Source organism: Globicephala melas, chromosome 18, assembly GCF_963455315.2.
Source record: "Globicephala melas chromosome 18, mGloMel1.2, whole genome shotgun sequence".
NCBI classification, from domain to species: Eukaryota; Metazoa; Chordata; class Mammalia; order Artiodactyla; family Delphinidae; genus Globicephala; species Globicephala melas.
The window spans coordinates 1,072,811-1,086,840 of NC_083331.1; the positions used below are offsets into that span (position 1 = coordinate 1,072,811).

The following is a 14,030-nucleotide window of genomic DNA, read 5'->3' on the forward strand; positions in this document are numbered from 1 at the left end:
TCGGGGGCTTCCCTGGTGGCGCAGTGGTTGAGAGTCCGCCTGCCAATGCAGGGGACACGGGTTCGTGGCCGGGTCCGGGAAGATCCCACGTGCCGCGGAGAGGCTGGGCCCGTGAGCCATGGCCGCTGAGCCTGCGCTCCGCAGCGGGAGAGGCCACAACAGTGAGAGGCCCGCGTACCGCAAAAAAAAAAAAACAAAAAAAAACCTGTTTTGGCGTCTTAGTCCTTCTTGACTGTTATCTGCAATCCACCAAATTAAAATCACAAAATAAGTTATCCATTAAAAAAAAATATACTAAACTAAAGCATCACTAGAGCAATAGAGTGCATACTCACTAAACATCACCTGGATTAATAAACCAATGTTTGCCTCTGTGCCTGACACGACATTAACACAAGGGAAGGCAGAAAATGAATAAATGATGTGCTCCCTATTTTTTTTCCCTACTGATGAATTTCAAAGAGAAAAGTTAAATATGTAAAACAAGTAGAAGAAATTCAATGAGGTCTCGAGGTTATGAAAGAGTCTAATATGTTTTCTTTCACTGAAGTACTAAAAAATCACAAGTTAATTCACTGGCTAACAACTGAAGTAACTGCTGTCTTCGCATTAAAAATCTTTCAGCAGAATTCTCATTTCCAGTAAAAGACACTAATTTCATGACAGTGGAAAAACACCCTTCAGAGACAGTTTGCCTTACTCTCCAGCCTACTGTCACAAGAACAAGATACTCAAACACTAACTCCAGCTGACAAAATAAAATACTCTTGTTCAGAGAGAGGACTGTCTCTTATAATAGCCTGGCTCTTACCCCAGGAGCTTTATTACCAAGAATAAACTTTATGAAAGGTTGCCATACATAAAGCAGACTTCCAGCTGCTCCTCTAAGCAAACATCAATGAGACTTGTGATAAGAGAGATTAAGTTGCTATCACGTCCGGGGCAGCACTGCAGCACACGGGGAATTTCTCACCCTCTTCTCTCTAGCATGGCAAAGAGGAAGAAAGGAGGCTTAAATGATGCGTTCAACAGCTTTAAAAGTGACTTAAATAGGCCTACTTCTTTCAAAGGAACTAAAACAAACATGAAATAGGTTAAAAATTTAGCTTAAATGCTAATTAAAATTAAAAATTTGACCACTTTCTTTGGGAAGTGAAGCCTCTGTATGTATCCCTCTGAGGTCTAACACCACTGCAAAGCAAGGTGAAGCAGCCACAGAGGGAGGACAGCCTGTACACAGACTGGAGCAGACAGCACAGAACGTAAGAGCCGCACGAGCACTGTCCCTCTGAGAGGACATCACGATACACAGAAAACTGAATGGGGCTACAAAATACAATCTCCACAGGAAATCGTTTAACTCATAAATATCTACAGAGAACAAAGACCATAAGATACTTCTCAGAGCGTTTAAAGAAAAGCTAATACGTTGGTTATATATTTTTTAAATACTCAATTAGTTTCCGTCCATGGATAATAGTATAAATACTTTCTTCTGATTTTCAACACTTAAAATATTATTTGATAGAAAGAGATGATAGTTCATGTCCTAAGATTCTATAAACAAAGGGCTGTGAAACCACTAACTAGGGACATAAAACAAACATTCACTGAATGCTTACTAAATGCACTTAATATTGTCTTTCCTCTTCTGGGCCTGGATATTACCACATTTATTCCACGTATTAGTAAATCACCACCTAGAGAAGTTAAACAATTTTTCAAGTTAAGTAGGTAGTAAATGGCAGAGCTAGGATTTGAACCTAAGTGTAAATCCAAAATCAAAATCTGTGTTGTATCATGTTATCCTGCCCCTAAACTCATTTAAACATGCATACTTGACTAGCATGATGCTGGACCAAAAAATACACTCTTAGAAAGCAAGCAGGAAAGCCAGACTACATACAGTTCCCAGTCAATTAGGGTTGATTGGAAGCATCATTCTAGAAGATGTGCAAGGGTAAAGTTAGTCACCTAACTTAATAATTCATGAGGTCAACCCTTTCTTTCATCCAAAAAAAAACCAGAGTCAGTTATCTCTTCCTTTCAAATATCTCTTAAAATCACCTTTATAAAGAAAGTTTCTAGCCAACATTGTATCAATATTCTGATTTTACTTTCTTATCAAAGTTTTAAACCTCTCTCCCACTGCTATTCATGTCTCTGAGACTAAGAAAATCTTAAGTAAATTCTTGAAGCACTCCCACAAATTCTTAACAGTCTGAGAAGACAGAGACGAAGATAGATTAAAATGTTTTACTGGTCTGTAACCTCTAACCTCATTTTTTAGACCTGCTGAATGAGCAGGAATGGCTCCAGGCAGGAATTCTGAACTTGCCATATAAACGCAGGAATGCTTTCTGAGTTGTGTTTTCAGTGTGGTCACCAAAATAAATTCATCCAGCAATCTTGAAATTAAATTCTACCCCCCGCTACTGACTTCTTACCGCTACAGAAGTTCTCAACCCTGTTAGCAGAAATTCAACTTTAAAAAACTCCTCCTGCTTTGGAATATTTCACGAGGATATTAAATTTATCCACTCCCCTCAAAGTGTATGTACTGTGAACAGAGCAAAATCCTCTCTAACTAGACAGCTACATCTGTTCCAATCATTCTCAGAACATCAGTTATTTCAGTGGCTCAAAAAAACCAATTGCCAGGTTGCAGTGGGCCTACTTTTTATGGTGGGTCAAATTACCCAGGGGAGAGGAAGCGGAGAACACAATTCCCGAGTGTGTGCTCATTCCTGAGGGGCCAGGGCTCCGGATCCTTCGGCATCCGGCTGCCAAGAAGCTACTCGTGGGGGTGAGAACAGACTGTAGAAATCCTACCTTAATACTGAAACCCCAGTCAACATGATCACCCAACTACAATCATAAAAGCAGAGATCCCAGAGTTGCTGCTCAAGTTCCTAAAGTTTAAATCCTGGTCAATCCAATGAGCTGGACTCCTTCACTGCAGATTGTCAAGTGAAACAATGTGTCACCTGACACATTACGAAGAGAGCCAAAATGATGAAGAGTAACTTGATTTAGAGCAGTAGGGGCTGGGATAATATTTCCAAGCAGCAGCCTCCGTTCCAAGCCTTTTCCCTACGAGTTCTGGCTAGTCAGACCACCACTTGATTTTCCCTTGACCAACAGTGACGTCCCCGTTGGACTGCGCACACGGCCATTAGTTAGGCAGGAAATGCTAACAGAAATCCACGGAAATGTAAGACTACGGATGTACTGACACAATGAATGTGGGCAGCCCTGAAGCATCAGTATCTCGAGAGCAAAGCTCTTCATCAGAAATGGGAGACTATGTCTACCAATAGAGAGAATTTTGAGAGCATATAGGTTATTATTAGTAAAAAGTAGCTTCCCAATCATTTTCACCTCAAAACATTGTAAATGGAATCTTATCTGGGGACTATTTTCAACAGAGCTCCTCACTATATAAATCAAAGCCAAAATAACTCATAAAACGTAATGATTGGGCTTCCCTGGTGGCGCAGTGGTTGAGAGTCCGCCTGCCGATGCAGGGGACACGGGTTCGCGCCCCGGTCTGGGAAGATCCCACATGCCGCGGAGCAGCTGGGCCCGTGAGCCATGGCCGCTGAGCTTGCGCGTCCGGAGCCGGTGCTCCTTAACGGGAGAGGCCACAGCAGTGAGAGGCCCGCGTACCGCAAAAAAAAAAAAAAAAAAAAAGTAATGATTCAAACATGCACATCTTCGAAGTTGTTAGTTTTAGATAAACAATTAAATTTTAGAATACTAAGATTAAGTGTTAGGAACATAAAATTAGACCTTTAGATATTAAAGTCTCTAGACTACATGGTCCAATATGGTTGCCATTAGCGACATGTGGCTATCTGAATTCAAATAAAATTTAATTAAGATTATATAAAATTAAAAATTCAGTTCCTTGGTCACACAAGTCACATTTTAAACACTCAAAATCAGCATATGGCTAGTGCAGTCCCACACATTGGAGAGGAAAGATACTGAACACTGCATCAACACAGAAGGTTCTACTGGACAGCACTACTCTCGGAAGAAACCTGCCACAAAAATGACATAGAACACAGTATCTACACAATCAATAATGAAAACACAGATAGAAACATTCTGTATCTTGATTGTGTGACTGTTCACTGGTACACAGAACTGTCACAACTCACTGAAGTGTATATTTTCAATGGACGCAGTAACGCATGTAAATTACTCCTCAATAAAGTTGATAAGGAAAATTCCAAAGGAAAAACAAAAAATACCTAGGGTAGATACAGGAAATCCTGACAACTTGCTCATTTATTCCTTCGGTGGAGACCCTGCTGGGTCACTCCCAGCAGAGTGGAGGGCAGACAGCAGGAGCGGGAAGGTGAGCACATGTCTGTGTGGCGAGGAGAGACCCAGACACTGTGAAAGGGAAGGGACGGTGCGCGCGGTCCTCCTAAAATGACCACAGCACCCTAACTCACACCACAAACAACCTAAAATCACACCGCACGCCGAGGGCCCACTGAAGACACCAACCATACAGAATCGTAAGGGGTACAGCCTCACAGATATCTTTCAAATGATTAAAGAAACTGGGAAAGTGAACAGACTACCCAAAATATTTAAAGATTTAATACCTGAGAATCAGAAGAGCCAAGACTGGCACAACACTGTAAATCAACTGTAATTCAATGAAAAAAGAAAAAAAAAAAAAAGAAGAGCTAGGTATTGCCAACCCCAATTCAACATGAGTTGAATCTCACCCAGCTGATAAAAGTCAATGGTTCCAGCCAACAACCACAGCTGATCAGTAACACCAGCTCCAGCTCCTCTGGCCTCTGACAGGGCGGCCACAACCCGTCACCCTCCCAGCTGACCGGTTCTCACAGGCAGACAGGAGATGGAGAGGGGAAAAACCAACCAGGCTTCCCAGAAAACTCAGGAAGCTGACAGTCACACCTGGTAGTCATGGCATACCTTGGCCTATTAGTATTGCAACATTTAAGAATTTTTATGTCAGATATCATTTTATATTTTATTCACATTTCCATTATCACTAGTACTTGTCAAAGGTTTATTAAAAATAGGGGAAAATGTTCAACAGAAGGGAAATGGTTAAGAATATTATGGTACATTAGCTTGTAATATTTGACACCATTAAACAGGATTACGAAAACCATACGAGGTTTATGAACTTATGATGACTATGAACACTGGCAACATAAAAAACAATCAAATGAAAAAGCAAAGTATACTGTATCTACAGTACGTACACATGTAAAAAACGGACTAGAGGAAAACATGAACAAATGGAAATTGCTTGATTTCTTAGACTGTGCCTTTTTTCTTTTATGTAGATATCCATTACTGTTGCTATAACGGTATTTGCGTAATACAAAATAAAACTTTTAAGTATTTACGAATAGTTAGCACACTTACCACAGTGGGGTTGCCACTACTTATCAACTGGCTGACTTCATGAAAAATGCTTTTGCAGTCAATTGATTTATCTAATGATCCTCGTTTTACAATTACTGCTACTGCTAATAGAATCTGTTCCCGAACATACTTTTGGAGGCTGTAAAACATAAAAATCATTGTGAAAACTTTTACACAAATCCAATATAAAAATACTCCCCAATTTCTCACTGTGCCTGCAGCTGCTGACAGCACGGCTCACATCTGAGGTAGCGTGCTCCTGGTTATGCGCTGACTCCACAGCCAGAGACCTGGGTTCCAATCCACACTCCAGTTATTACTGGCTATGTGACCCTGGGCAAGACCGTTCACACTCAGAGCCTCAGTTTTCTCACATGTGAAATGGGGATAACACTAACAGGGCTGTCACAAGAATCACATATTCTTAACACTGCACCCCGTGCACACTAAGCGCTACGTGAGTGTCAGCAGCTCCGGGTGGTGTTATCAGCTCACTAAGCCAGATGAACATTCTACCAGTTAAGAGCCACATTCGGACCTAATCTCCATCTCCAACCAGCAGTATCATCTTAGATCCATTCCCTTTAACATGGAAAGGCAACATGCTAGCTAGCCAAGATACAACATTATGGAAACATACACGCTCTTCTAAACCTTTGTAAATGTTCATATCTAATGTTCATATCTGTCCCTCAGTGTGGTGGCAGAAGCACCCACCTCAGATGGAGACCTCCTACAAAGGGCCATTGGGCCACAAGGGCACACGGATTTAACTGCCTTTTCACAACGGTTTCTTAAAAAGAAGGCTCAGAAAACATAATCCTAAACTATAATCCAGCCTCTAGAATGCCGTACAGATACAACCACCACATGCCCTTGGGATAAAACCCAAATTCCCTAACACGGCTTATAAGCAGTGGGTCCCATCCCAGCCTTCCTGGGGTACTCCCAATTTACCCGCTGTCCAGAACAATGATGAGTAGTGCTTTCTTTTACTCTGAAAGGTGTCCCCATTTGGACATAAACGATATGGCCACCCACTTCTAATTAGGGCCCTTCATGGCCAGGGATCTGCTCCCCTCTCATCGCAGCCCCTCCACGCACTCTCATGACCACAGCTACACCAAACCTCTTTCAGTTCCTGGCCTGTAAATGCCACTCTCTGCACGTGGCTGGTCAGTACACAGAAGGGCTCCCTCACACTTCACACAACACGAAGCACGCCGCGCCGAGCATGCTGCTGTAGTCCCACAGAGAAGCACGCCGCCTGCTGCATAACACGCACTCACCAGACATTCATACAAACGAACGAACGTGTCTCGCTCTGCCAAGAACGAAAAGTATTCCTTCAAAACAGACTTGAAGCATTCACTAAGTGAATAAAAGCAAAGATCCTACTGTGTGCAAGAGTGTGACTTGACCAAAGGGAATATTCGTACTTTTGAGGGGACACGATAGTTTCAAACACACTGACTGCTACTAGAAATGTACATAAAGCTAGCTTTAAACATTGTTACTGGCAAAAATTATAAATTACTAGGAAAATAAATAATAATACCCAACATTTATTGAGTGCCTATGACCTGTCTTTATATAAACTAACTTCACAAAAATTAGTACACTTAATCCTCACAATCTTTTTAGTAAAGTACTATCAGTACTGTTATTCACTCCATTTAATAATCAGAAAATTAATGCACAGAGAGGTTAAATAATTTGCCCACGGTCATGGAGTTAAGTGGCAGAGGGGGACTCACAGCCCCTTTCTCAACCACTATGCCATACTGCCTTTAAAAAAGTGTGCCCTGGTGGCCCAGTGGTTAAGACTCTGCACTTCCAATGCAGGGGGTGTGGGTCTGATCCCTGGTCAGGAAACTAGATTCCACATGTCATGCGGTGTGGCCAAAAAATAAAATAAATAAAAATTAAAAAGTGTGCCCTGCATTTCACTCTGTGCAAATTTTAATCACAATTAGGAGGAAAAAATAGAAAAGGAAAACTTCCATGCATGCAATGGGAAGTAGAGAACATTACGTACTTAGTATTCTACAGTACAGAATACTGCATTCTACAGTATTGTAGCATTCTACCCATGCAGAGCACCAAAAGTTTTAACTTGACTCTAATCCATTCATCAGACATTCTACAAGATTAAAATGTCTGTGTCATGAAAGACAAAAAAAAGGCAGAATTATTCTAGATTAAAAGAGACACAGGGCTTCCCTGGTGGCGCAGTGGTTGAGAGTCCGCCTGCCAATGCAGGGGACACGGGTTCGTGCCCCGGTCTCGGAAGATCCCACATGCCGCGGAGCGGCTGGGCCCGTGAGCCATGGGAGAGGCCACAGCAGTGAGAGGCCCGCGTACCGCAAAAAAAAAAAAAGGAGACACAACAACTAAATACAACATGTAATCTGAGGCTAAACCCTGGATCAAAAAAGTAACCTATAAAGAAGGAAAAGGATATAAACAGCATTTTCCAGAACATTGGGAATATCAAAATATGAGGTCAGAATTATATTAAATAATATAAATATAGTAATTATATCCGGAGTATTGAGATGATCTCTTAGAAGAGACATGCTGCAGTCTTCAGGGATGTAGTATCACTAAATGCTGGCTGAGCCTCTACTAGGGAGAGGGCACGTGAGTGTTCCCAGTACTATTCCCAGTACTACTCTTTCAACTTGGCTGAAAACTTTTTTTTTCTTTTTTCCAAAATAAGAGTTTGGGGGAGTTCTCTGTGGCCTAGTAGTTAGGATTCTGGGCTTTCAGTACCATGGCCCAGGTTCAGTCCCTAGTGGGGGAACTGAGATCCCACAAGCTGCACAGCAAAAAAAAGAAAGAGTTTGGGAGACAATATATAAGTGAACTATTTCAATGTGGAACCCTACAATCAACTCTAAAATAACTCCTGAATCAAAATTATTACAGTGAGATGATTCTGGATGACACAAGAGATGACATGCATAAACACAGCTGAAACCGGCCGAGCTCAGTGGGGGGTGGAGGTGGGGCTGTGATAAATCAGCAGCTCCAGGGCAAGTTGGTATCCACCCAAAAGGGTTCATTAAACAACGGATTAAAATGTAAATAAAGGAAGAAAACCAGCATGAAGGAGAAGAGAAAGGTTTGAAATGGGGGCAAGTTTTCCTTATTCTGTTAAAATCAGAAAAAATAAGCCACACCCTCACTCAGAGATATGTATACCTGCTCATCCCTGGAACACGCTGTCCATTAAACCTGTAATGCTAATAGGCTAAGTAACACTTGGTTTTTTCCTCTCATACATTTTTCGATATGTGAAGCACTTATTAGCACTTTACTGAGTGCAGAAGTCATGCCAGTAATTATTATTAAATATTATGAACTCAGAGGCTGTCAGTGAAGTCAGCAGGAACAAAGGTATGACAGCACGCTCGAAAGTTTTATGCATCTTTATTGCCGTCAATCAACATTCCGAATTGCCAGCATTTCTGATTATGTAACATTTTCTTCACTGAGTGTAAAACTAAGTATCTATGAAAAAAGTATTCAACGGCACAAACTGCATACATACAATGTACGCTGCCTCGTCTTAGAAGACAACTTGGAATTAAGGGGACTTTAAAAAAAAAGATACAGAGTAAATGAATTTCTCCCAAAGTTGTACGGCTAATAGTTTTCCTCATTTGTTTTTAAATCATACAAGCAATGAATACACACAATCTTGTAAATTTTTTAAACAATACGTGTATAATATAAAAAGAAAATTCACTTTCATCCCATTCCTCAAATCTGATCCCCTATCCAAAAAAAATCATTAAAGAATCTGGTACTTTTTCTTCTACAACCTTTTCAATGCACGTTTCTATGTATTGACACATATATATACGTGTAACGTTTGGTTTGATAATGGTGCCTGATCTCCCCTCACCCTCCTGGCTACTCACTTACGTCTTATAATACATACCAAGAACCAAAAGCAGATCAAGTTAAGTATAAAGGATTTTCGACAGAGTCAAAGATCAACTTTTATTTATAACCAAAATCCCGGAACTAAACAACAACAAAAAACCCTAACATCGAAGCACAATCTCTTCAAAGAAACAAAACCCAGTTGACACAAGCTTAAATTAAAAAGTATTCTTTCATTAAGTCCCCAAACAACCTACAATCGTGTGTGGGTTTTTAAAATACAAGCCCACAAAGAGCTTAACCATAAATGTCAATCATTAAAAAGTAAAGGAAAAAGCATCCCAAAGGATGGCTCAGGGAAGCGTCTGGCGGCGCCTCCCCTGCGCACTTACTGAGGCCTCTGTAAGACGTAGGTTAAGAGGAATGTGCGCAGTGACTCGACGCTCCCTCTCTCCAGGAGGATCCACTCGCGGACAACGGCCTCCATGACGGCTGTGGCAGCTTGAAAGAGGACGTAGTCTACCTTACTCGTTTCTAAGGAGGAAACAGACACCTTCTTCAAACAGCAGCTCACCTTCCCCTGAACATTCTGCATTTCTTAATTTTAAAGAGAACTTTCAGACAAGGAATGAGATGGTTACCTGTTCCTTTTTTATCCAGTGACCTTTGCTCTAGCACCACAAAGAGGTTAGTTCCTCTCAGAAGACACCTCAGGCAGGTGGCAGCTAATCACCGATCACAATTTTCACAAACTTTCCTCACCTCTCTTCAACTGTTACTTCCAAAGCATGAAGAACTAAAAAATAACACAGCTTTAAAAAAAATAAAATAAAAATATAAAGCAATCAGAAAATTTCCTAAGAGATTCTCACCCTGTGCAAAACAGAACTTTGTATCAGAAAAGTATCTAATAAACTAGTCTTTGAACATTACTATCTGCGAGGAGCCATGCTGTCAAAATATGTTTGTTCAGTAATTAATTAAGCTTTCAGCAGGATGGCCCATCTCCAATAGCAAGTTCAGAAATAAACACAATCATGTTCATTTTCTCAAAATGTTAAAAAAAAAGGGGGGGGGGAATCACATTTACACAAGGTGAGAAGTTCTTGTGCATTTTCTGATTGCAATACTGATCAAACTGAGTAAAATCCCAAAGCTACACTCAGAAAGATCCAGCTTTAACTAGCAAGTTACAGTATCCGACCTAAGAACTGAATCAGGAGGGGAAAAAAATAGAAAATTAACATACTGAAGAAATATTTTACATTAATTTTCTATTTTTTCTTTAATTCAGCAATACCACTACAATCAGTTTCCAAATAGCATTATCAAAAGGGAGAAACAGTCAAAATGAAGTCAAGAAAAAGCAGAAATTTTTTGAAGCTCTACAAAATAACCATCATGCGAAACCCATGCAGAGTCTGATTCAACTCCTGGGTATTTGCCAAGATCACTAGACAGGAGTGCCTGGAAGCCCGAGAAATACCTCTAGGCACAGAATAACACCTTCAAGAACTTCTCAGAAGAGTATGAAGATACAAGCAGGCACATCATTTTCTCTCCATTTCAAGCACAGATCATTTAAAAATATTACAAGTGATCTTGACACAATTTTCTATAAAAATGTGCGAGAAAAGGTATGCCTACATCAATTCCTATCACACTAGACTACAGCACGGGAGTTTTGAACATATTAAAACTAGTAAGAGGAACCAATCTGGACCTTTATTTTTTTTTAAGTTTGATTAGTCCATGCCATCTTAACATGAATTCTAATTGAGATGGTAATCAGAACTCACAAAAATTTAGAAACCTTAAAATATAATGAATAAATAAAGCAACAGCTTCCAAAAATGTAAACCTATTATAAAAAGATGTGTTTAAAGTTCCAGGAGAAAAACAAAAAGTGTTTTATTCAAAGAGGACTGGAAACAGAAACCAGTTCTATCTATTTTGCTCACTAAGGAGAAATATGGTACTGCCTCATAAATGTAATTCAAATCATCTCTTATTATAAACCTCTTCTTGAAAGAAAATGATGGTTTGCCTATCTGTACTTTCTACTGAAATCGTAAACATTTTAAGGACCTGAAATTCTTAACCATGGATTTTAACAAGGAAGCAAAATTGTAGGGACTCATAGAATTTTAGAAATAGAACTCCAAAGATCATCTAATCCGATCCCTGCACTTGACTGTGAGAGGAAACTGCAGCCCGCGTGGCTGGGTGGTGTCCTCTGGTGACACGCGCCTTGCCCTAAGCACAGGTGCCAACTAGACAAGGCCCAGCACATACTCCTGCTTCTCGTGAGCAAGGAAACACGCTCCTGTCTAACTACCTGTGCTTACAGCCTAGCTTTTTTCTGCCCCCTCCCCTTTTTTGCAAGGGTCAGTAGGGGTACAATTACAGAAAGTAAATCACATTCAGAAGTTTTCAAGATACCTCTTTTCCTTAGATTTCTCTGTCTGGTATCAATGAAGATCTCTAAATTACTATTCCTATAAGAAACTGTCTCTAAGAATGGAGGAATCTGAAAAAAAGAAGCCAGATTCCAAAGTTAAAAGTTTTCCTAACCTAATAAATTACACTTTCTCATAAAAACTGCCATTGGCCTTCATAGACTGCACTTAAACACAACAGAAATGTGCGGAAGATGCTCGCCGGAGCTCCGGAAGCCTGCCAGCAGAGGATGAGGACTTGACACACACAGGAGCCTTATTCTTGCTTCCTGCTGGAAAGATGCTCAAAATTGCAAGGTCCTTGTGCAGAACTCACAGTTAATCTAGAATTTCTAATACTCTTAGGGAAGATTTCCCACTGACTAGGACACTGTTTAGACGACAATTTAGTTTAAGCCACTTTAGCAGGAAGCTTTCACTTCCTACCACAGTAACTCCTTAATAATAATTACGTAAATAAAATTCACACACATCTTGTCGGCCATCTGAATTCGAGCCAGGAAGACTAAAGCGAGAGTGAAGGTAAGGGCCGAGAGGAAGAGCACTGCGTTCTGGCTTCCGGCAACTACGCTCCCCTCTCCGGCCCTGGGGCTCCTGTCCAAAGCAGAGGCAACGTAAGCTGCACAGTGACACACACAAGCACACCAACAGTAATGGAATAAGTCTCAGGCTCGTTCTGTTTTGTCTCGGCTACCTCCAAGATAAGAAACGAAAGAAATCCTTTTCTCCCTGAGAAAAGGGCAAAAGGAAGCTGCTAAGTTAGCTCCAGAAGTGCTGGACCGACCCCTCAAGGTCTGGGGGTATTTCTTTAACAAGAGCAGAACTCACAGGTTTTTTGAAGGAACACCTGACCCTATAAAACTAGTAAATTCCTAAGTGCCAAAGACTTCTGAGGCCAAGAGGTCTGAAAGTGCTCTTCTAACAAAACGCACAAGCATGCAACATGCACACGCACGCACGCACACAAACACACAGAAAAGAGCAAAGAAATTAAAACTACAGTGAAAACAAAAGAATAAGACGAGAAAGAAATGAGATAAAATGAGAAACATAATAAAACTTAAGTTAGAAGTGGGAAGGAAGAATTTTAAGAGGCCAGAAAAGGGAAGCATCCAAGAGAAAGTCTCCCCTTCATTAGAATCTATCACCCAGACATTCTATAAAAATGACTTATAATCCCGAAATAAGAATGTGAAAATTCTGGATTGCGATCGACTGCCACGTGCATGAGAAGTCTTCTTAGAGGAATTAACCTTTCTGGGCTGGTGGCAACTGAGTAAGGAGTTAAGATTTTCTGTGAAGTTTAGATGTGCACATTAATGTAACACAAGGCTTTGCAGTACATTAATGATTATGCTTATTACACATGCACCCAACCTTTTAAACAGTTAATGTCTCAAAACCCAAACTGCTTCCAATAGCGCGGCTGGAACTAGCAATACTATTCTTTAGAAATTTTTATCAGGAAAACAAAAGTATTCTAAAACAAGCTCACATCATAACAAAGCAATAGTTCTTCATAAAATATACATACTCTAAAAAGGAAAGAGTGGTATAAACAAATACACTCTAATAACATACTTATCACTTAGCTCGGGTATTTCCAGCTAGCACAGGACAACTGAGTCACAGTCAGTCGGAAGTCAGATGAAACACCGCTGGGACCCTGTTTATGCAGTGAGGGCACAGCCACAAGAGCCAGACTCAGATCATCTGAGGTTTTCTACATCTATTAATGCTCAGCAGTTTCAAGGCAGTAAGGATGAAGTGAGGCTCCCTTAAATTCTTAACGATGTTTAGTTTTGCTTCTTTTAATTTAACACTGAGTTATTCTCCACAAGGTAACAAATTTCCTTAGTGCCAGAAGCAAATTCAACCGAGTATAAAAACAGACTACTCAAAAAAACCCGAAAAACAAAAATCCCCGCCTCATTTAGAATTAAAGGTGGTTATTAAACTGCTTCTCTAATGTAAGATCTAACTCCTGAAGGAGACAAGGCCGCCTTTACCGCCGATGCTAGCTCCGTGCAGAGGACAGAGCATTTTTCAAAGGCCATCTGAAATGAAGTAACGGGGCAATGACATTTACATGACTGTTCACAAAGTGCTTTCATATGTTACTACATCTGCACCTCACTACGACTTAAGACGGTCAAGTCCATTTAAAGCAAACGACATCATTATGCCCATTTCACAGATGAAAAAAGGGCCTGAGAGGTGAAGTGACTTCCTCAAGCTGCTTCCAGGCCGCAG

The 14,030-nt window shown here is 40.6% G+C and overlaps 1 protein-coding gene across 3 annotated transcripts in view; it reads right to left on the reverse strand.

Annotated features, from left to right (window-relative positions):
* The window catches only part of XPO4 (exportin 4), a 105,569-nt gene that overhangs the window by 75,718 nt on the left and 15,821 nt on the right, over positions 1 to 14,030 (reverse strand). The window contains exons 2-4 of one of the 3 annotated variants that reach the window (XM_060287795.2): positions 9,960 to 10,114; positions 9,711 to 9,852; positions 5,425 to 5,563 (exon numbers count right to left, since the gene is read on the reverse strand). In XM_060287795.2, coding sequence (XP_060143778.1) covers positions 5,425 to 5,563; positions 9,711 to 9,805 — 234 coding nt within the window. In that variant the 5' untranslated portion in view covers positions 9,806 to 9,852; positions 9,960 to 10,114. Of the gene's footprint in view, positions 1 to 5,424; positions 5,564 to 9,710; positions 9,853 to 9,959; positions 10,115 to 14,030 lie in introns of those variants that run through there. The other 2 variants (XM_060287794.2, XM_070044065.1) reach the window with 2 other exon arrangements.